Source organism: Anolis sagrei, chromosome 13 (genome assembly GCF_037176765.1).
Source record: "Anolis sagrei isolate rAnoSag1 chromosome 13, rAnoSag1.mat, whole genome shotgun sequence".
Lineage (NCBI taxonomy): Eukaryota > Metazoa > Chordata > Lepidosauria > Squamata > Dactyloidae > Anolis > Anolis sagrei.
Genome location: NC_090033.1, coordinates 6,000,463 through 6,023,063, shown reverse-complemented (window position 1 = coordinate 6,023,063; position 22,601 = coordinate 6,000,463). Strand labels below are relative to the sequence as shown.

Here is a 22,601-nt window from a genome sequence, read left to right as displayed (position 1 = left end):
CCCCTCACGGCGCCCCCCCTCCCACCGCCTTCTCCCGCTCCCCTTTTTACCTCAGCGCGGTTCGAAACCGGATTAAATCACCATCTCCTCCGGGAACGGGAAGCGGGGTAAAAGCCGCCGAGGCCCATGACGGAGCCCCCCGAGCCGGCGAAGGGCTACCACAGGCGAGACGAACGGGAGCCCCGACCCTCACGCCTGACAGGAGCGCTACTGAGGAGAAGAGGAGTCGGCACCCGTCCCCACAGACAAGCCCCGCCCCTTTCGCCCCGCTGCCCAATCAGGCCTCGCGCTGCTTCCCAATCAAGGCATCTCATAGGTGAGGAATCAGTGTCAATCGAAAAAAAAAGGGGGAGGAAACGTCATCTGTCAATCACGGCTCAGCTCTAGTCCAATCCAGTGAAGGGAAAACGCCGGGGGGGTGGGACGGACTCCGGGGAGGCAGCCAATCAGCGTTCGAAAAAGGGGTTCTCATCCAAAAGGTTCTATTCTGGGACTCTTTAACCAGCCAGCAGCGCGGAGGGAGACCTCAGTGGTGTATCATGAGGAGAAAGGCAGAAATACGCCTGAGGGACGAACAACACCTGACAGAACCTTCCGCAGGGAAGATATAAAAGGCGGAGATGGGCCTGAGACAGAGTTTGGAGGCATCGCAGTCAGGACTGGGCCAGTTTGGGCCCTCCAGCTGTTTTGGACTGCAACTCCCACAATTCCTATTATTATTACTGAGGCCTACTCACACTTTGTGTGAGTATATTTGTGTATATCTATATATATATGTGTGTTTGTGATCGGACATTCAGGCAACGTGGACAGTCCAGTGGAGTTGATGGCAGGCTGACACTGAGGCATTCTCATACTGAGGCCTACTAACACTGAGGCCTTTCTCCCACTGAGGCCTTCTCATACTATGGCCTACTAACACTGAGGCCTACCTCACACTGAGGCCTTCTCATACTATGGCCTACTAACACTGAGGCCTTTCTCCCACTGAGGCCTTCTCATACTATGGCCTACTAACACTGAGGCCTACCTCACACTGAGGCCTTTTTCCCAGTGAGGCGAACTAACACTGAGGCCTTCTCATACTGAGGCCTACCTCACACTGAGGCCTTTCTCCCAGTGAAGCAAACTAACACTGAGGCCTTCTCATACTGAGGCCTTTCTCCTAGTGAGGCAAACTAACACTGAGGCCTTCTCATACTGAGGCCTACCTCACACTGAGGCCTTTCTCCCACTGAGGCGAACTAACACTGAGGCCTTCTCATACTGAGGCCTTCTCATACTGAGGCCTACCTCACACTGAGGCCTTTCTCCCAGTGAAGCAAACTAACACTGAGGCCTTCTCATACTGAGGCCTACCTCACACTGAGGCCTTTCTCCTAGTGAGGCAAACTAACACTGAGGCCTTCTCATACAGAGGCCTACCTCACACTGAAGCCTTTCTCCCACTGAGGCAAACTAACACTAGAGCCTTCTCATACAGAGGTCTACCTCACACTGAGGCCTTTCTCCGACTGAGGCCTTCTCATACTATGGCCTACTAACACTGAGGCCTACCTCACACTGAGGCCTTTCTCCCACTGAGGCGAACTAACACTGGAGCCTTCTCATACTGAGGCCTACCTCACACTGAGGCCTTTCTCCCAGTGAAGCAAACTAACACTGGAGCCTTCTCATACTGAGGCCTACCTCACACTGAGGCCTTCTCATACTATGGCCTACTAACACTGAGGCCTACCTCACACTGAGGCCTTCTCATACTATGGCCTACTAACACTGAGGCCTACCTCACACTGAGGCCTTTCTCCCAGTGAGGCGAACTAACACTGAGGCCTTCTCATACTGAGGCCTACCTCACACTGAGGCCTTTCTCCCAATGAAGCAAACTAACACTGAGGCCTTCTCATACTGAGGCCTTTCTCCTAGTGAGGCAAACTAACACTGAGGCCTTCTCATACTGAGGCCTACCTCACACTGAGGCCTTTCTCCCACTGAGGCGAACTAACACTGAGGCCTTCTCATACTGAGGCCTACCTCACACTGAGGCCTTTCTCCTAGTGAGGCAAACTAACACTGAGGCCTTCTCATACAGAGGCCTACCTCACACTGAAGCCTTTCTCACACTGAGGCAAACTAACACTAGAGCCTTCTCATACAGAGGTCTACCTCACACTGAGGCCTTTCTCCCACTGAGGCCTTCTCATACTATGGCCTACTAACACTGAGGCCTACCTCACACTGAGGCCTTTCTCCCACTGAGGCGAACTAACACTGGAGCCTTCTCATACTGAGGCCTACCTCACACTGAGGCCTTTCTCCCAGTGAAGCAAACTAACACTGGAGCCTTCTCATACTGAGGCCTACCTCACACTGAGGCCTTTCTCCCACTGAGGCGAACTAACACTAGAGCCTTCTCATACTGAGGCCTACCTCACACTGAAGCCTTTCTCCCACTGAGGCAAACTAACACTGGAGCCTTCTCATACAGAGGTCCACCTCACACTGAGGCCTTCTCATACAGAGGCCTACTAGCACACTGAGGCCCTTCTCCCACAGAGACCTCTCCCAGACTGAGGGCTACTAAGCTTCAGGCACACCTGCCTATATTAAACTGCAGCTTCTGCTGAGTCATTACATCCATTTAACTCTTTCAGTGCTTTTTGTAATTAAAAATGCCTAGTTAATATTTAATATTTCTGACATACACTCCCCTGAAAGTGTGTGTTCGCAGCTTGGCATTCTCCTGGTTCTTCTCTCCAATGTCAGCCCTGGTAGAAGCGACAATGGCCAGGAGTGTTTACTCCCAGCTTCAGCTGATACGACCTCAAAGTGGACAATTCGACTAGTGGTCACCCAGCAGTCTCTCATCCCAATAAAAGACAATGAAGAACGACCCAGGCAGGAAGAGTCTTGTGAATGCGTATCACCATTTATTATTGTTCAAGAATCAGGAACTGAACAGAGGACGCTGTCAGTGGAAAAAGAAAAGAAAAGAAAGGAAAAAAAACGGATTTTCTTTTCAGGCTTAATTATTATTATCATTTTAAAACACGGTGGTTTCAAATCCTTTGTTTTAAAAACGAAATTCAAGTATCGTTAAAGCAGGGGGCAGTCGGTCATACAAAAATGTTTCCGTCTTTTTTTTTTTGTATAGAGTTTCTATTTATTTATTTTTCTTTAAAAAAAGCAAGTCTACGTATTATTATTTATTATTTTTTTATTCTATTTTTTATTTTATTTTTTTCTGCACCCTTTTTTTTGCTTTGGTAAGGCCAAGCCATGGATACAAAACGTGGTACACGCAACGTAAAAATGCATCCCCTGCCCTTTTGGATTGGTAGGCGCCGAGAAGAAGAAAAATGACTCTGGACCCTTATCAGGATCTCTGGCTTTAAGAGGATCTTATATTTATATATATATATGTATAGCTCCCTGTCTCCATATATATACCTTTTTGAAGCCCTGGGATTCCGCAGATGTTTTGAGTACATTTCAAGGCTTTGACGAGAAAAGAAAAGTCCACCCAAAATGTGAATCTCAGAAAGAGGCAAAAGAGGGACAACTCGAAATCCCGTCCGCCCAAAACAAAAACGGAGAGGCGTTTGCTATCGCGAGCCACTCTTCTCAAGTACGGCCTACCAAATAAAAAATAAATGAATATGCTTAATAGAAAAATATGATATCTCCCTCCCTCCCCGAAATCCCCCCTTGTTGCAGGCACACTCATCTGTTCAAGATTATGTTCTCTTGGGGTCAGAGAAGGGCTCGTAGTTTTGTAATCGCGGGAAGGTTTTCTTCATATTGGGAAAAGAAAAGGAGGAGGTGCGAAAGGTGAACGGGGGAGAAAAGAGGCGGTGCAAAAGGGGAATGGAGAAAAGAAGCAGTATGAAAAAGGAACAGGGAGAAACGCAGTACGAAAGGGAAACGGGGAAGAAAAGAGGCGGTGCGAAAGAGGAACGGGGAGAAAAGAAGCGGTACGAAAGAGGAACGGGTGAGAAAAGAAGCGGTTCGAAAGGGGAACGGCGGAGAAAAGAGGCGGTATGAAAGGGGAACAGAGGAGAAAAGAGGTGGCGCAGAAGAGGAATGGAGAGAAAAGAAGCAGTACGAAAGAGTAACGGGAAGAAAAGAGGCGGTATGAAAGGGGAACAGCGGAGAAAAGAGGTGGTACAAAAGGGGAACGGAGGAGAAAAGAGGTGGCGCAGAAGAGGAATGGAGAGAAAAAAGGCGGTACGAAAGAGTAACGGGGAGAAAAGAGGTGATATGAAAGGGAAACGGGGGAGGAAAGAGGCGGTACGAAAGGGGAACAAGGGAGAAAAAGAGGAGGTGCAAAAAGGGAACGGGGGAGAAAACAAAGGGCTGGGGACGGCTTTAGCAGCAAAAATGTTCCGAGTTTTCAATCACAATCAAATTAACGGAGATATTAAACAGGGGGAACGGGTGGGACAGGACACAACAAGGGTTCGCTGCCCTGATCCGTAGAGGCCTTTCGCTAAAATGAAAAAGAAGAAAGAAAGATTTCCGCCGGACAAACCCCAACGTTAGGAGACACCGGAGGAGTTTGCTTCCAAACAACTTCCTAAAACTTAGCCCCGCCCCCCACAATGGGTTTGGGGTTTTTTTATCACTTAAATATATGTACAAGAATTAAGCTGCGGTTGGTTTGTATGTGATTATTTTTTTTGTTATCCTTTTTTAGGGTTTCGTTTTTGTTTGTTTTTTTGCCGCTGTTCTTCTCCTCTTTTCTCCGCAAGCGTCCGGATTCCTTGGCAGCAGCAGGCACTGAGTGAGCTTCCGCTTCCAAAGCAGTCCCACGGCCTCCTCGGCGGAAAGGCGCCCCCCTCCAATCGCTTTCCGGCCCATCATGCCCTGCTTTTCCCAGGGGGCCGCGCCACGGCTGCTCCGCCATTTGAGGGGGGGCTCAATTGTCAGAGTTCTGCTTGTCTCGCATCCAAGCTTGGATCTGCTCTTTCAGCTCCGGGACTGGAAGGAACAACAAAGGGCACACGTCAGCCAAGCTGGAAAGGCTGAAATTGGCATTCCTCCCTATCTATCTATCTATCTATCTATCTATCTATCTATCATATTCCCCTAACGCCGCTCCCTACCTGGTTCCAGCATGTTCTCCGTTAGCGTTTGCCGGTTGAAGGGATCTGTGGAGGAGTTCAGGAGGTGCCGGAGGATGATGGATCGGTCCATGATGGTCCCCGAGGGCAACCTCACCGGGTCCGTCATCAGCGTGTCCATGAGCGGATCTGAAGGAAAGGAAGGATTCAATGGCAGACTTCAAAACCAACTTTGCAAAACTTAAAACCATGAGGAAGAGAAATTTGTAAACAGAACACACACCCTATTCCGGCTAAAAGAAAGCGACTTGCCTCTGAACTCATCCGGAGCGTCGCTGTAGTCGATTTCGGCCCTGGCGTTCTTGGCCACGATCTCCTCGACCTTCTCGGCCAGCAGCTTGAATTTCTCGATCGCTATGGTCGACTTGATGCCAGCTTTCCTCATCTTCGAAATCACCTCCTCAAAGAGCTCCTTGCTGTAGGATCTCTGCAAAACCAAAAGATGATCAGAACCCACCAGGGAAAGGCCGGTTCTGGGTTCGAAGTACCAGGGAGGCAACTAGAGCTCAAAGTGGCCCCTCGTTGTCATGTGGCTTTGTGCCTCTTCCGACTGAATGGCGACATTCAGCCAAACCTATCACAGGGTTTTGTTAAAAGGGGTCTCTCTTGGCCTTCCTCTTATTATTACTGCATTATTATTACTCATTGTATCTTGCTATATGCATTTTAATCGTGTTGTGTTTTATCTCTCTGTTTCAACCATGTTGTAATCTATATAAATAAAAAGGTAATGTTCGTTTGTGGGATTAACAGAACTCAAAAACCCCTGGGCGAATTGACACCAAATTTGGACACAAGACACCTAACAACCCAATATATGTCCTTCACTCAAAAACAATTGATTTTTGTCATTTGGGAGTTGTGGTTGCTGGGATTTATAGTTCACCTACAATCAAAGAGCATTCTGAGCTCCACCAATGATGGAATTGAACCAATCTTGGGACACAGAACTCCCATGACCAACAGAAAACACTACAAGAGTTTGGTGGGCATTGACGTTGAGTGTGGGAGTTGTAGTTTACCTACATCCAGAAATCACTGTGGACTCAAACAATGATGGATCTGGACCAAACTCTACACGAATACTCAGTATGTCCAAATGTGAACACTGGTGGAGTTTAGGAAAAATAGAATCTTGACATTTGGGAGTCGTAGTTGCTGGGATTTATAGTTCACCTACAATCACAGAGCATTCTGAATCCCACCAACAATAGAATTGGGCCAAGCCTCCCACACAGAACCCCCATGTGGGCCACAGCAACGCGTGGCAGGGAACAGCTAGTCTATATAAATAGAAATGTAATGTTCGTTTGTGGGATTAACAGAACTCAAAAACCAGTGGCCGAATTGACACCAAATTTGAACACAAAGACACCTGTCAGGCCAACGAGTGACCATTGCTCATAAAAATACTGGAAAACACAGCAGAAGAGACTTAAAAAGCCGAAAAACAAAAATACATTACAACGCATGTGCAAAACCATATATATACACATATACATAAATACATATACACACAAAACACATATACACAGACTGGGCCACAGCAACACGTGGCAGAGGATGGCTAGTATATTAATAAATTATTATTACTACTATTGCTATTATTACTACTCGTGCTATTACTTTTAGTGCTATATAATAGTTATATTGTTAATGTATTCATGATGTTGTTGCTTGTTGCTTATGTTTTTGGTTTTCTTTTGCTGCAATATGTTGTCTGGGCCTTATTGCTTTTTGGAATCTTATCTATCTTTACAAGCATTTATTTCTACTGGCTTTTTTGCTAAGCTTTAATGAAAAAGATTGTTCCTTCACTCAACGTGTGGTGCGTTTATAGTCAGAGGGGCCAAATCAAGGTGCTGGCTTTGGCCTATAAAGCCCTAAACGGTTCCGGCCCAAGATACCTGACTGACCGCCTCTCGGCCTATGAGCCCACGAGGACTTTGAGATCTTCCGGGGAGGCCCTGCTCTCGATCCCGCCTGCGTCATAGGCACGGCTGGCGGGGACGAGAGATAGGGCCTTCTCGGTGGTGGCTCCTCGGCTGTGGAACACCCTTCCCGTGGACATCAGGCTAGCCCCCTCCTTGTTGATATTCCGCAGGAAGTTAAAGACCTGGCTATTTAAGAAGGCATTTGACCAAGAAGACTGGTAATTTGATCATAGGAATGGAACAACGGAAATGACATTGGATTGTGGATTGACGATGAGACGATTCGGAATGTAGTAGGAATTTTTGTAGTAATGTTGATGTTTTGATAAGATGTTTTTCTGATAATGATGTGGATTATTTTGCACTATGTTTTGTATTTGCACTTGTTTTTTCATGTTGTACACCGCAATGAGTCGCCCTTAAAGGGCTGAGAATTGCGGTATATAAGCGCAGTAAGTAAGTAAATAAATAAATAAATAAATATTTCCTGGTCTGGAGTGCAACAAAAGCCTTGAAACATTGAAATCAAAACATCAAACATCTGGTGGATGTTAGGTGACATTTTAATTCCAGTGGCATAAGGATTTGCAGAGGAGAGGAGGCAACGTTCATGGCACTCTGCCCAGCACTTTCCTTGGGACCGCAAATTATGTGACATTTTTGTGAGTCAAGGGAGAATCTGCCTGCTTTTGGGAACTGGAGCCCTTTTTCCTCCCTTCCGTGAATTCCATATAATACTCACCTGTAAACAAACCAACTGTGGATTTTTCCCACCCCAGCCATGCTTTTCCTCACCTGGTCGTCGGCTATTTGTTTTGCGAAGCGGGCACAGTCCAGCTGCAGGTAGATGTCCGTCAGTTGGTCCAGGAGTTTCTTTGGTTCGAAGCCATACTTCTCGGGGTTCTCGACCTTCAGGTCACGGCACTTGGGGCCACACAACTGCTGGAGGTTGAAGTTCAGCATCGCGGCCAGGCGCGGCCCAAGTTCCTGGAAAGATCACGGAGGAGGAGGGATTGCATTTGCCATGAATGCAAAGCGCTTGAGAGACACAAAGCCAATTTATCTCCTTGTTCTGCACAGGTTGGATGCTGAGCTCAACCTACTTTCAGAGATCTATACACAGAATATAAGTTAAAATATGTATGTGTGTGTGTGGCTGAGATGCTCCTGCCTTCACAAACAGCTATGGCTCCCACCACTCAGGAGACACCAAAGACCCTTCATCCAATGGCATTGCATGTTATAGAGAGCACTGTAAACATATGCAAAAGCCCTGCCGATGTTCTCCATAAGCATCAAGTGAAGACATTCATTCGGGGATAATTTTATCCTAGATTTTCTGTTTTTCCTCCACCACAGACATCCCAGTGTTTCTGACTCTCTCCACTGGTGTGGAATTTGCATGACCCTGCCCACTGCCTCTCCCTTAATCCTTTCCTACTCTTTCCAACTCTATCTGCACAACAAACAGAGCAGAACTAATCAGCAATCCCAGTGTTCCTGACTCTCTCCAGTGGTGTGGAATTTGCATGACCCTGCTCACTGACTCTCCCTTAACCCTTTCCTACTCTTTCCAACTCTATCCGCACAACAAACAGAGCAGAACTAATCAGCAATCCCAGTGTTTCCGACTCTCTCCACTGGTGTGGAATTTGCATGACCTCGCCCACTGCCTCTCCCTTAATCCTTTCCTATTCTTTTCAACTCTGTCTGCACAACAAACAGAGCAGAACTAATAATCAGCAACTAAACATAGTGGAGGAGTTTGAGGGCCTGACTCCACATGATGGAAGTTGTAGTTCACCCTGCATCAAGTCGGAGCATGGTGACTCAAGCAATTCAAGGCCTCTTGAGTGTCTACTCACAGGTCTGAGGAAAGGCTTCTGAACTTGCTTCGTGAGGATATGGAACATGTCCACGGTTTCGGTGGCCAGGGCCAGATAAGAGCGCGACACCCGTTCGTCCTGCACCAGCTGAGACTGTCGGGCCTGTTGCTGGTCCTACAGAAAGAGAGAGTGAGGGGGGGGGGGGGGGGGGGAGTAAGGTATACTTCAGCTATCTCTGCCCCACATTGAATGTGCAAGCAATAAAGGCATTGCCTTTTAGCCACATCTACCTCTACGGTCAAATCACTGTCTTCTCTGGAACAAGAGAACTATCCGTAGAGCACAGTTTGTAAGTATTATATTTCATCACATAATAGTCGCACCACCATTTTTAAAACTTTGATAGTTTAAAAACTATGAAAGATATGTCTCCAGAGATCCGCTATTCTCTTTCTCCTCCCTCTGAAGCCTTAAGGCAGTTTACAAAAACTGACATGGAGGTCTCTGAAGCTTCACTCTTCCCTCTTTTCTCCTTTTCAGATTTTGTAAATTGCCTTGACTTTGGAGAAAGAAGGACAAATGGACAGACAGATCAAAGGCAGATTTTTTTTTCATCACATAAGTCGCACCCTTAAAAAAAGTATTAAAAAGTGTGACGAAAACACAGAAAGACTAATGCAGCCAAGGCTAGAATATCTGCTAAATCTATAAGGTATATAATTAATCTATCTGGCTGGCTGTCTATCCACCCACCCACACATGCATCTATCTATCCATCCATCTATGCATCTCTATGTCTCTTTATCCATTCATCCATGCATCTATCTATCCATGCATCTATCTATCCATCCATCGATCCATGCATCTCCACACAACTCTATCTATCTATCCATCCATACATGCATGAATGCATATGTCCGTCCGTCTATCCATCCATCCATGCATCTGGCTATCTAGCTGTTCATCCATCCATCCATCTATCTAACCATCATGCATCTCTCTCTGTCTATCCATCCATCCATGCATGCATCTATCTATCCATCCATCTATCGATCAATCGATCCATCTATCTCTCTATCCATGCATCTATCTATCTATCTATCTATCCATCCATCCATCAATTCATGCATATTTCTGTCTGTCTGTCTGTCCGTCCATCCGTCCATCCATCCATCCATCCATCTATCCATCCATCTCTCTATCCATCCGTCCTACTATCAATTCATGCATCTTTCTGTCTATCTATCCATCCATCTATGTATCTATCCATCCATCCATCCACCCATGCATCTATCTATCCATCTATCTATCTATCTATCTATCGATCAATCCATCCATCCATTGATCCATGTATCTATCTATCCATCCAGATATCCATCCACCTATCCATCTATCCATCCATACATCTCTCTATCTATCCATCCATCCATCCATCCACCCACCCATCCACCCATCCTTCTGTATTTATTTATCTACCTATCTATCCGTTTATACATCCCCCTGTTTGTTTATTTATTTATCTAAGACAGATAGATAGAAATTAATTCATATTACCAATAATGAGTAAGACATAATAAGGAATTACTTCTTTCTTTTCACTACTTAGCTAAAGAATCAGTAGTTAAACAGTGCAACTAAGATGAGGGACATTCTTGTGGGCTCTTTCGGCTAAGGATCTCGAGAGCGAGGAGGACGAAGGAGTTCTTCCTCACCCGGGGCAACAGGTCCCAGTGTTCCTTGTTCCTCATCTCCTCCTGCACTTCGTGGATACGCTTCAGGGACTCCAAACTCTCGTCCAGCAGGAACGTCGTGTCGTTGATCAACATGTTAATATAACGGACAAACTGCTTGCCTGAGCTGGAGGTTCGATGGGAAAAAAAGAAGACACAACAGTTAAGATGGTTCCTAACACAGAGGCAGAACTTGGGTAACTCCCTGGGAGAGTCAAGCCAAGATAATGGTTTATTTCTCAGCCTCGTTTTCCCCTCTTGCAAAGAAATAATCGAGGAGGGAAATGCGTAACGGAGAGCAGGTGCAAGCGTCATGACTCACTTGAACTCCTCCATGAAAGTGCCATGGTGAGCGATGTTCTGCCAGAGACTTTTGAAGATGGTGCTGATATGGTAGCGGATTGTGAATTTGTCGTAGAATTCACTGGTGGCCCCGGTGTGCTCAACATCTGGGGAAGGAAGGAAGAGAAAAGAATAGTTCATTAAAATTAGATCTATAGGGAAGCACAAATTATGTAAATATTGGGTTGTTGTGTGTTTTCTGGGCTGTATGACCATGTTCCAGAAGCATTTTCTCCTGACATTATGCTTGCATCTATAGGGTTGTGAGGTTGTGTTGGAAACGAGGAAAATGGAGTTTATATGCAGGTGAAACGTCAGGAGAGAATGCTTCGGGAACATGGTCGTTCAGCCTGGAAAACTCACAGAAGTCCATGAAAGCCTTCAAAATCACATATGTAAACATTTCTACAGAAATTTAATTCTTATAATAATTTCACCCCAGATTTCCCATCTTAACATACTCCAGATTTTCCCATTGAAACTAGATTACTTTGACTACATTTCTAGAGTCTCCTCAATCTATATTCACGGCAGGACTGAAGACCGACAGGTTGCAGGTTCGAATCCGGAGAGTGCGTGGACGAGCTCCCTCTGTCAGCTCCAGCTCCTCATGCAGGGACATGAGAGAAGCCTCCCACAAGGATGGTAAAAACATCAAAACATCCAGGTGTCCTCTGGGCAACGTCCTTGCAGACAGCCAATTCTCTTGCACCAGAAGCGACTTGCAGTTTCTCAAATCGCGCCTGACATGACCAAAAAACCTTGTATTTTCCCCCCTTGTATTAAGTCTGTCTTCCATCCATATTTTATTTTTATTTACTCTTCAACTCTTAGCAAGAAAGGAATTTTTTCCCACCTGAAAAAATGATATAATATCACAACCGCCTCACCCACTTCATAGGAAATCTGCTACAGAACAGGAGCTTTTTTGTTGAGTTCTAGGGCCGGAGTAGCAGATGGCAGAAACAAAAGAGCAGCTTGCCTCAGGGCAGTGTGTATGCTCCATCAATGTTTAACAATTACACAAATGACCAGATACCGCCAGAAAAGACACAGAGTTTAATCTATGCTGACGATCGCGCCATCACCACCCACGCAGGGAGCTCTGAAATGGTTGCAGAACTCTCCACAGCTTTAGGCACTTGCTCCATCTATGTTTCACATTTACACAAATGACCAGCCACTGCTAGAAAAGACAAAGAGTTTCATCTATGTCGATGATCATGCCATCATCGCCCAAGCAGGGAGCTTTGAAATGGTTGAAAAGAAGCTCTCCGAAGCTTGAGGTGCTCTTACTGCCTATTACAAGGAAAATCAGCTCGCAACATCAATGTTTAACATTTACACAAATGATCAGCCACTGCCAGAAGGGACTGAGAATTTCATCTATGCTGATGATCATGCCAGAGCTCTAAGGACTCTGCTCTATGTTTCAATATAGGAAATTGAACTTTTAAATTATCTTCTCTGGCCTTTTAAGATAATTGTTGTTGTTGTTGTTGCCAAGGGCTGACCTGTGTAGAACTTCATCAGGGAAGGCACCAGCAACTTGGTGGAGAGCGGGTGGTTCTCGATCATCTCGAAGAACTTCTGCGTCCGCGGTTGGACAGCCGGGTTGGTCATGAACATCACCTCCACCAGTTTGGCCACCAAATAGGGGTTCCGGATGTAGTTCTGGTTGCAGAGCATCACCACGAGGAAGGTCACCACGTCCTGAGTGCAGGGCTCATAAAGTACCTGAGGCGAATATCTGGAAGGAAAATTATTATTTTTATTTATTTATTTATTTATTTATTTATTTACAATATTTGTATACCGCTTTTCTCACCCCAAGGGGGATTCAGGTAATGTCTCCCGTCATTGTTTGTCAGCATCGTGGGGGATGCATTGTGAAATTTAGGGGCGACTTTAGTGTTAAGTTTTACCTCAGGATCCCGCTTCTGGGTTTCTCTCTTTCCTGTGTGTTGGGTAACTTCAAAAAGGAAAAAGCATTTCTAAAGTAAGGAGCCGTGATGGCGCAATGGGTTACACCCTTGTGCCGGCTGAACTGCAGACCTGAAGGTCACCAATTCTAATCCGTGCGATGGGGTGAGCTCCTGCCTGTCAGCTCCAGCTTCCCATGCGGGGACATGAGACCCCTGGGCAACGTCCCTCCAGACGGCCAATTCTAAGCCTGTGCAGGATGTGGTCGAGTTTCAACACCGTGGTTTTCTAGTTTTCATACAGTTCAGAAAAGATGCAATGTCTTTCCTCGCACACATACTAAAATCTTATCTGCCCTTTACACACCTCACAGAAGAGCAAAGGCTTCTCTCAAAATGGGACTTTTTCAAAATCGAAACTTACTGAACAATAAAAAACAAGAACTCCGCGACATCCTCCACGTAGAACTCAGGCAACGCCGCAAACACTTTCGGGACGTCTAGGTTTAAAGGCAGCTTGATGCTGTGGACAGGAAGAGGGGAGAAAGCGGTCACTTCGTATATTATTATTATTATTATTATTATTATTATCATCATCATTATCATTTTATACATAACAAGGTTAGTACACAGCAAACAATATCGCTATCCTGGCTTTTGTATTGGATCACATGTCGGACACTTCCCAAGTGTCTAGGATGGTGTGATGTATCGGCAAATAATGCATGCAGATCCCAGTAAAGTGGCCTTTTGCAGCTGGCAGATGGTAATTTTGTCAGCGTCGATTGTGTTTAAGTGCAGGCCAAGGTCTTTAGGCGCTGCACCCAGTGTGCCGATCACCACTGGGACCACCTTGACTGGCTTGTGCCAGAGCCTTTGCAGTTTGATCTTTGAATCCTCATATTGTGTCAGCTTTTCCAGTTGTTTCTCTTCAATTATTAAAATAATAAATGTAATTAATAATATAAATAATTATTATTGAAATAATAATAATATAATTTATTATTGAAATAATAATAATATAATTTATTATTATTGTTACTATTATTATTACCCACTTATTATTAGGCCAAAAGTCATGGTGAGTTTTAGATTATTGGTAATTAGAGGCACTCACTCGGGGTAGGCAGGGTCCAGGATCCGGAGCAAGAGCTGGATCACGATGCTGTAGAAATTGAGGCACCTCCGCAAGAAGTTCTCGTCCAAGAGGCCGGCATCGGCACAGGCTTTACACCGCACCAGCTTCTGCAGGAGGAAATTACACAAAAGCTCAGCAAAAGCACAAATAAAGAACAGACTCCGATACTACAAATTCAGCCTCCGCATGAAAACACTACCAACCTTGAGCTGCGTTTTGCAGCGTTTCAGCATTTCTCGATGCCTGGTGGCCAGAGGGGAATCCTTCCACTGGCTTTCGTTGTTTTTCAAATCCTCCACAGTCCTATACACAAAAGAAAAAACACATAGAAAATATAGAAAGGAATTTAAATATATATATACACACACACACATATATTCCACCTTGTCTCCTGTGCTATGCTAATAATATAATATATTGTATCTACATATAATATTTATAATATTATAATGTAATGCAATATAATACTACTAATAATATAATATTATACCATATATACTCGAGTATAAGCCAACCCGAATATAAGCCGAGCCATCTAATTTTACCACAAAAAACTGGGAAAATTTATTGACTCGAGTATAAGCCAAGGGTGGGAAATGCAGTAGCTACTGGCAAATTTCAAAATAAAAATAGATACCAATAACATTATATTAATTTAGGCAGCATTAGGGTAAATGTTTTTGAATATTTACATAAAACTGTAATTCCAGATAAGACTGTCCAACTCTGATTACACCATTATTCTAACCTTCTTCAAAGTGAATATGCTTACATGTCCTCCAATAATAATAAATAGAGTATAATAATAATAATAATAATAATAATAATAATAGAGTAAAATAATGGAATGTAATAACAACAGTAATAATAGAATAAAATAATAAATGTAATAACAATACAGTAAAATAATAAATGTAACAATAACAATAATAAATAGAGTAAAATAAATGTAGTAATAACACCAATAAGAAAATAATAAATGTAATAATAATAATAACATCAACAAAGTAAAATAATAAATAACATTGACTCGAGTATAAGCTGGGGGAGACTTTTTCAACCTAAAAAAAGGACTGAAAAACTAGGCTTATACTCGAGTATATACAGTATTTGTATATTTTATATTAAATGTAATATTGCTAATAATATTACAGTATGATGTTATAGTACAATGTAATATATAATATTAATATTGCACTATGATAATAATATAATATAATGTATTTACTTTTTACTTGTAAGCCGCTCTGAGTCCCCTTCGGGGTGAGAAGGGTGGCATATAAATATCATAAATTAACAAATAAATAATATTATTAATAATAATACATGTAATATTACATTGTACTATAACATTATACTGTAATATTATTAGTAATATAACATTTAATATAAAATATATAATTATAATATTATATTATTATTAGTAGTAGTATAATGTATTACATTAATATTAATATTATAATGTATTACATTATAATATTATCAATATTATATGTATATAATGAATGTGACGATTACAGGAATGGAAATATGGACGACGAATTTGGATCATGATTCTAGTGATGAGAAGCATTGTGTTGTTATTGTTGTGTAATACTGTATATTGTGCTTTTGTGTTTTAAATTGTATATTGTGATTGATTTTACCCTTGTTGTAAACCGCGTTGAGTCGCCGGTTAGGCTGAGAAACTGCAGTATACAAGCAAAGTAAATAAATAAATAATAATAAATATATACAATATATTATATTATATTTATTATAAGCACAGTGCAGGAGACAAGGTGGAACTGCCTTCCTGGCCCCTCTCTTCATTCTTCATTCATTATATTATATTACAATATAATGGTACAGTACAATATAATAATATTTAATACTGATATTGCTCTATGCTAATAACATAATATATTGTATGGATATATATCTTGTAAGCCGCTCTGAGTCCCCTTCGGGGTGAGAAAGGCGGCATATCAATGCTGTAAATAAATAAAATAAAATAAAATATATTTCTGGTCATGTTTACCTGTTCAGCTCCCGGATGGCCCTCAGTCTGCGGATGTATCGGCGGCAGCTTGGGAGGATGGAAAGATGGTGCGCGTGGAGGGTCAGGAAGAAGCACTCGGTCGGGAATTTGGGCTCGGAGAAAAGAGACAGGTCTCTCGCTGGAGGGAGAAAATAACAACAAAAAGTCAAGATGCATTCTTACACATATACAGAGCCCAGCGCCTTCTCAGTGCTTTGCAGAAGTGGTTCTCAACCTTTGGGCCTCCGAGTATTTTGGGCCTCAGCTCTCATAATTCTGAAATTGTCTGAAATTGAATCCAGACAAGATAGAGGTACTCCTGGTCAGTCGCAAGGCCGAGCAGGGTATAGGGTTACAGCCTGTGCTGGATGGGGTCGCACTCCCCTTGAAGGCGCAGGTTCGCAGCTTGGGTGTGATCCTGGATTCATCGTTGAGCCTGGATCCCCAGGTCTCAGCGGTGACCAGGGGAGCATTTGCACAGCTTAGGCTCGTGCGCCAGCTGCGCCCGTACCTCGGGAAGTCTGACTTGGCCACGGTGGTACACGCTCTGGTAACATCCCGCCTTGACTACTGCAACGCTCTCTACGTGGGGCTGCCCTTGAAGATGGCCCGGAAGCTCCAGCTAGTCCAGCGCGCGGCAGCCATGTTACTAACAGGAGCAGGACGCAGGGAGCATACAACGCCCTTGTTGTACCAGCTCCACTGGCTGCCGATTTGCTACCGGGCCCAATTCAAGGTGCTGGTGTTGGCCTACAAAGCCCTAAACGGTTCCGGCCCAAAATACCTATCTGACCGCATCTCGGCCTATGAGCCCACGAGGACTTTGAGATCGTCTGGGGAGGCCCTTCTCTCGATCCCGCCTGCCTCACAGGCACGCCTGGCGGGGACGAGGGATAGGGCCTTCTCGGTGGTGGCCCCCCAGCTGTGGAACACCCTCCCTGTGGACATCAGACTGGCGCCCTCCCTTATGTCATTCCGCAAGAGACTAAAGACGTGGTTGTTTGAGAAGGCGTTTGAGTAAGTGCTGCAATAACTGGCAATGACGATTGGAACGGAACATGGATAACGAGATTTGGATTGTGATTCAACAATGAGACGTCGCGAATGATTTAGTGTAATTGTATTATTGATAGTGATGTTGTTTAATGTGATATTGCTTATGTTGTAAATTGTACCTGTTTTTACATGTTGTACACCGCCGTGAGTCGCCCTAGGGCTGAGAACGGCGGTCTACAAGTGCAGTAAATAAAATAAATAAATAAAATAAATAATTCCTAACAGCTGGTAAACTGGCTGGGACTTCTGGGAGTTGAAGTCCAAAATGCCTAGAGACCCAAAGGTTGGGAACTCCTGAAGGATGTTTATCTTTGATCACTGGAGAGACGGAAGGAGGAACATCCATAGAATGTTAGACCTGGAAGGGACTCCCAAGGGCCATCCAGTCGACCTCCCTTTTGCCAATGAAGGAAAAGCACAATCAAACCCCTCCAGAAAGATGGCCACCCAGCCTCTGCTGAAAAACCTCCAGAGAAGGAGACCACATCATCCTCATCAATAATAATAATAATAATAATAATAATAATTATTGAATCTTATAGTTGAAAGAGTCCCCAAGGGCCATCCAGGCCACCTCCCTTCAGCCAGGCAGAAAAAGCACAATCAAAGCCCTCCTGACAGATGGCCACCCAGCCTCTGCTGAAAAACCTCCAGACAAGGAGACCACATCATCCTCATCAAAAATTATTATTATTATTATTATTATTATTATTATTATTATTGAATCTTAGAGTTGAAAGAGTCCCCAAGGGCCATTCAGGCCATCTCCCTTCAGCCAGGCAGGAAAAGCACCATCAAAGCCCTCCTGACAGATGACCACCCAGCCTCTGCTTAAAAACCTCCCCAAGGGCCATCCAGTCCAATCCCATTCTAAAAGCACAGTCAAAGCCCTCCTGACAGATGACCATCCAGCTCTACTGAGAAGCCTCTAGAGAAGGAAACTCCATCATAATAAATAAAGATTATTATTATTGAATCCTAGAGTTGGAAGAGTCCCCAAGGGCCATCCAGTCCACCTCCCTTTTGCCACACAGGAAAAGCACAATCAGAGCCCTCCTGACAGATGGCCACCCAGCCTCTGCTGAAAAACCTCCAGAGGAGACCACATCATCCTCATAAAAATTATTATTAGTAGTAGCAGTAGTAGTAGTAGTATTGAATCCTTGGGTTGGAAGAGTTCCCAAGGGCCATCCACTCCAACTCCCTTTTGCCACGCAGGAAAAGCACAATCAAAACCCTCCTGACAGATGGCCACCCAGCCTCTGCTTAAAAACCTCCAGAGAAGGAGACCACATCATCTTCATCCAAGATTATTGTTATTGTTATTGTTGAATCCTAGAGTTGGAAGACTCCTCAAGGGCCATCCACTCCAACTCCCCTCTGCCACACAGGAAAAGCACAATCAAAGCCCTCCTCACAGATGGCCATCCAACTCTGCTGAGAAGCCTCTAGAGAAGATTATTATTATTGAATCCTAGAATTGGAAGAGTTTCCAAGGGCCATCCAGTCCATCTCCCTTCATCAAGGCAGGAAAAGCACAATCAAAGCCCTCCAGACAGATGGCCATCCAGCTCTGCTGAGAAGCCTCCAGAGTAGGAAACTCTATCATCATAAATAAATATTATGATGGTTATTATTATTGAGTCTTAGAGTTGAAAGAGTCCCCAAGGGCCATCCAGTCCATCTCCCTTTTGCCACACAGAAAAAGCACAATCAGAGTCCTCCTGACAGATGGCCACCCAGCTCTGCTGAAAAACCACTAGAGAAGAGGAGACTCCATCATCATCATCATCATCAAAGATTATATTGTTGTTGTTGTTGTTGAATCCTAAAATTGGAAGATTCCCCAAGGGCCATCCATTCCAACTCCCCTCTGCCACACAGGAAAAGCACAATCAAAGCCCTCCTCACAGATGGCCATCCAGCTCTACTGAAAAACCTCTGGAGAAGATTCCATCATCATCAAATATTATATTATTGTTATTTTGTTGTTGAATCCTAAAGTTGGAAGATTCCCCAAGGGCCACCCACTCCAACTCCCCTCTGCCACACAGGAAAAACACAATCAAAGCCCTCCTCACAGATGGCCATCCAAAGAAGGAAACTACAGGGCAAAATATCCCACTATCAAACAGCAATTCTTACTGTGAGGGACTTCTTCCTAATGTTATGGTGGAATCTGTTTTCCCTGCAATTGGAATCCATTCAGGCCGAGGCACTATTTGCGTAACAATTCCTGAACCTTTCTTTGTATGGATACCAAAAGCAAAGTGGCCAAAGATGGGAATAGGTCTGCGACTCACACAGCTCCGTCACCCATCCGCCGACCTCCTCCATGGTGGCCTTCACCCGAGTTTCATCGGCCGGGAGCACGATGCGGCACCGAGGGTGGAAGATGTAGGAAGGGTCAACAGTCTCCAGCTTGATCTTGGTGCTGAGCTGCTGAAGGACCCACAGGAAGTTGAGCATGAAGCCGTCAGTCGACACCAGCCGGTCGTCCGTCTGAGAGGCCAAGTAAGGGCAGAACCATCAAAATACAGAAACCTCAAAGGTGTGTCTTTCAGAGTGTTAGCCTTCACCACAATGAACCCGCCTAACTACAAAGGTCTAGGCCACATGAGTCAAACTCAACGTCCACTGCAGTGATATGGCAACCATAGGGGAATTGGACAGAGATCTAACTAGTATTTAGATTTTTATAATATTTTATATATATATAAATATTTAGATATTTATATTACAATGTAATGCAATATAATACTAATAATAATATAATTATATATTTACATTACATGCAATATTACTAATAATATTACAATATATTGGTATAGTACAATATAGTAATATTTAATACTGATATTGTACTTTGCTAATAATATAACATATTGTATGGATATATATCTTGTAAGCCGCTCTGAGTCCCCCTCGGGGTGAGAAGGGCGTCATATCAATGTCATAAATAAATAAATAAATGGTATAGTACAATATAGTAATATTTAATACTGATGTTGTACTGTGCTAATAACATAATACATTGTATGGATATATATCTTGTAAGCTGCTCTGAGTCCCCTTCAGGGTGAGAAGGGTGGCATATCAATGTTGTAAATAAATAAATATTTATGTACTGGAGCAATGGGTAGGGCCTCACCTGCATCTGGGCCTTCTTCATGTTGACGTTGACCACGGTGGCCATATAACTCAGAGCGGCCTCTCGGGTTTCTCCGTTGAGTAAGAGACTATGGAGGATCTTGAACAGCTCTTGCTGAAATGGTAGACAAATGGGAAGATGAAACTGAGGAGACGCAGCAGACAGCATGAGGCTCCAGTGCAAAATAATAATTTGTAATACTGATATTGTGATATGCTAATAATACAATATATTGTATGTACGTATATATATATCTTGTAAGCCACTCTGAGTCCCCTTTGGGGTGAGGAAGGGTGGCATATAAATGTTGTACATAAATAAATAAATAAAATAATGAAGGTTGATTAGAGCTTAGCATGGTTGAGCATCATCATCATCATCAATAATAATATAGTAATAATAATAATACTCTGAGTCAATACGTTTTTCCAGGAGGTTTTTTGTGCTAAAATTAGGTGCCTCAGCTTATATTCGGGTCGGCTTATACTCGAGTATATATGGGTAAATGGTTCTGTTACAATGAACACCGATGATTTTTCTCACTGGCAGACAGTTTGGACAAGCTTCTTCCCTTCGGCACACTCACCCTGGCAGACTCCAGGTAATGCTGCAAGGACTGGCTGACCACCCGGGTGTTTTCCAGGGTGATGGCAGGTCCCGAGAAATACTTTTCAACCACTCTGGGCTGCCAGGAGGAAAGGAAAAGACAAACCAGTCAACAACCGACGCAGGTACATTGACACTATTTACTCAAAAGCACAGAAATTCTCATTTTGTAGTTGTTATGGACAAAAAAAGAACATTACAGTTACTTCTTTCTTTAGGAATCGAAGGGAGGTGTTCAAACACATGAGCCAGCATCCTCTTAGTGAAATGATCCTCAACCTTTGGGTCGCGGCTCCTTTGGGGGTCGAACGATCTTTTCACGGGGGTCACATAAGACCATCGGAAAACACATATTTCTGGTGGTCTTAGGAATCGAATCCACTAATTTTTCCCCACTCCCTCCACTTCCCAGAGGCCTTTTCTTCTTCTTCTTCTCCAGAGGGAGGTGGTGATGTCACTCCGCCATTTTAGGAGGAAGAGATGGGAGTGACGGAGGTGAGATTTGCTTTGGAAGGAAGAGGAAGGAGAAGGTGAGAAGGGAGAAGGTAGAGAGGGGGGCCTAGGGAAGAGGCCTGGAGGAGGAGGGCAGGACTTAAGAGAGGGGTGGAGTGGCCCCTCCATAGCCGAATCCCCGGGAGAAAGAGAAGTAACAATAAAAAATACATCCCATATATCAGATATTTAAATTACGATTCATAACAACAGAGAAATTACAGTTATGAAGTACCAACCAAAATAATGTTATGGTTGAGGGTCTCCACAACATGAGGAACTGCATTAAAGGGAAGGTTGAGAACCACTTTCTTAGTGAAACACACAAGAATAAATCCACATAAGATTACTTGATTTTGGGAGTCATTGCAGAGGATAATATTCTCTTCCTCCCAGAGTAAACTTGGAGTGTGTTCGGTTATGGAAAATGAGGAAAAAGTGGCCCATATGCAGCCCTGTGTCCCCAGTTTGCTTCACCTGATGTAGAGCAGCCATGGGCAAACTTTAGTCCTCCCTCCAAGTGTTTTGGAATTCAATTTCCACCAGCTGCTAGGAATTGTGAAAGATGAAGCCCAAAACATATAGAGAGCCAAAGTTTGCCCATGTCTAGCCTAGAGCCTGTCTCAAACCTGCCCAAAACAAAGACGAAAGGTAGGACAGCAAGCGACGTCTTGCTTTAAATTACATTGTGTAGCTTTTGAAGTCGTTCTTGAGTGTACAATTTCAATAAAGCCAAAATAATAATAATTTGGATTTAACGTTGACATTCTGTTTGTAATCTTTGCAATAGGTGCACCGCCTTGGGAAGAAAGAGATTTAAAATTAATTGATAAGTACAGTGTTCCCTCGCTACTTCGCGGTTCACTTATTGCAGACTCGCTGTTTCGCGGGTTTCAAAAAATATTAATTTAAAATATATATTGCGGTATTTTCGCTGTTTTGCGGGCGCCTTCCCTCCTCAGTCCTCCCTCCAGCCTTGAAGGGCCTTTCCTTCACTTTATTTAAAGTTTATAAAGACTTAAAATAGTGTATAACTACTAAAATAATGTATAAATATTAAAATAAATAAAGTATCTCTACATCACGGTTTTTCACTTATTGCGGGAGGTCCTAGAACCTAACCCCAGCAATAAGTGAGGGAGCACTGTAATAAATAAACAACAACATGTGCTAAAAGATGGGAAAGCTGTTTTGGATAGAGAAGAGGGATAGGTTTGATCCCTCCATCTTTAGCCAAAGAAGCAGAACTGGAAAACGACTT

At 43.7% G+C, this 22,601-nt stretch overlaps 2 protein-coding genes across 27 annotated transcripts in view; both read right to left on the bottom strand.

Moving 5' to 3' along the window:
- KIF1B (kinesin family member 1B) overlaps window positions 1-224 on the bottom strand; it is a 136,724-nt gene extending 136,500 nt beyond the window's left edge. For 20 of the 25 annotated variants that reach the window (XM_060758916.2, XM_060758917.2, XM_060758920.2 and 17 more), the window contains exon 1: window positions 51-223. The gene's annotated coding sequence lies outside the window, so the exon portion shown is untranslated. Of the gene's footprint in view, window positions 1-50 lie in introns of all 25 variants that reach the window. The other 5 variants (XM_060758908.2, XM_060758911.2, XM_060758913.2 and 2 more) reach the window with 1 other exon arrangement.
- Window positions 225-2,908: 2,684 nt separating this feature from the next.
- The window catches only part of UBE4B (ubiquitination factor E4B), a 52,667-nt gene continuing 32,974 nt past the window's right edge, over window positions 2,909-22,601 (bottom strand). For both annotated transcript variants that reach the window (XM_060758937.2, XM_060758936.2), the window contains 15 exons: window positions 20,829-20,927; window positions 20,243-20,356; window positions 19,395-19,593; window positions 16,036-16,174; window positions 14,219-14,318; window positions 13,995-14,122; window positions 13,302-13,400; window positions 12,470-12,705; window positions 10,936-11,062; window positions 10,596-10,740; window positions 8,923-9,057; window positions 7,853-8,044; window positions 5,376-5,550; window positions 5,106-5,252; window positions 2,909-4,980 (listed from right to left, as the gene is read on the bottom strand). In XM_060758937.2, coding sequence (XP_060614920.2) covers window positions 4,919-4,980; window positions 5,106-5,252; window positions 5,376-5,550; window positions 7,853-8,044; window positions 8,923-9,057; window positions 10,596-10,740; window positions 10,936-11,062; window positions 12,470-12,705; window positions 13,302-13,400; window positions 13,995-14,122; window positions 14,219-14,318; window positions 16,036-16,174; window positions 19,395-19,593; window positions 20,243-20,356; window positions 20,829-20,927 — 2,097 coding nt within the window. In that variant the 3' untranslated portion in view covers window positions 2,909-4,918. The remainder of the gene's footprint in view (window positions 4,981-5,105; window positions 5,253-5,375; window positions 5,551-7,852; window positions 8,045-8,922; window positions 9,058-10,595; window positions 10,741-10,935; window positions 11,063-12,469; window positions 12,706-13,301; window positions 13,401-13,994; window positions 14,123-14,218; window positions 14,319-16,035; window positions 16,175-19,394; window positions 19,594-20,242; window positions 20,357-20,828; window positions 20,928-22,601) is intronic.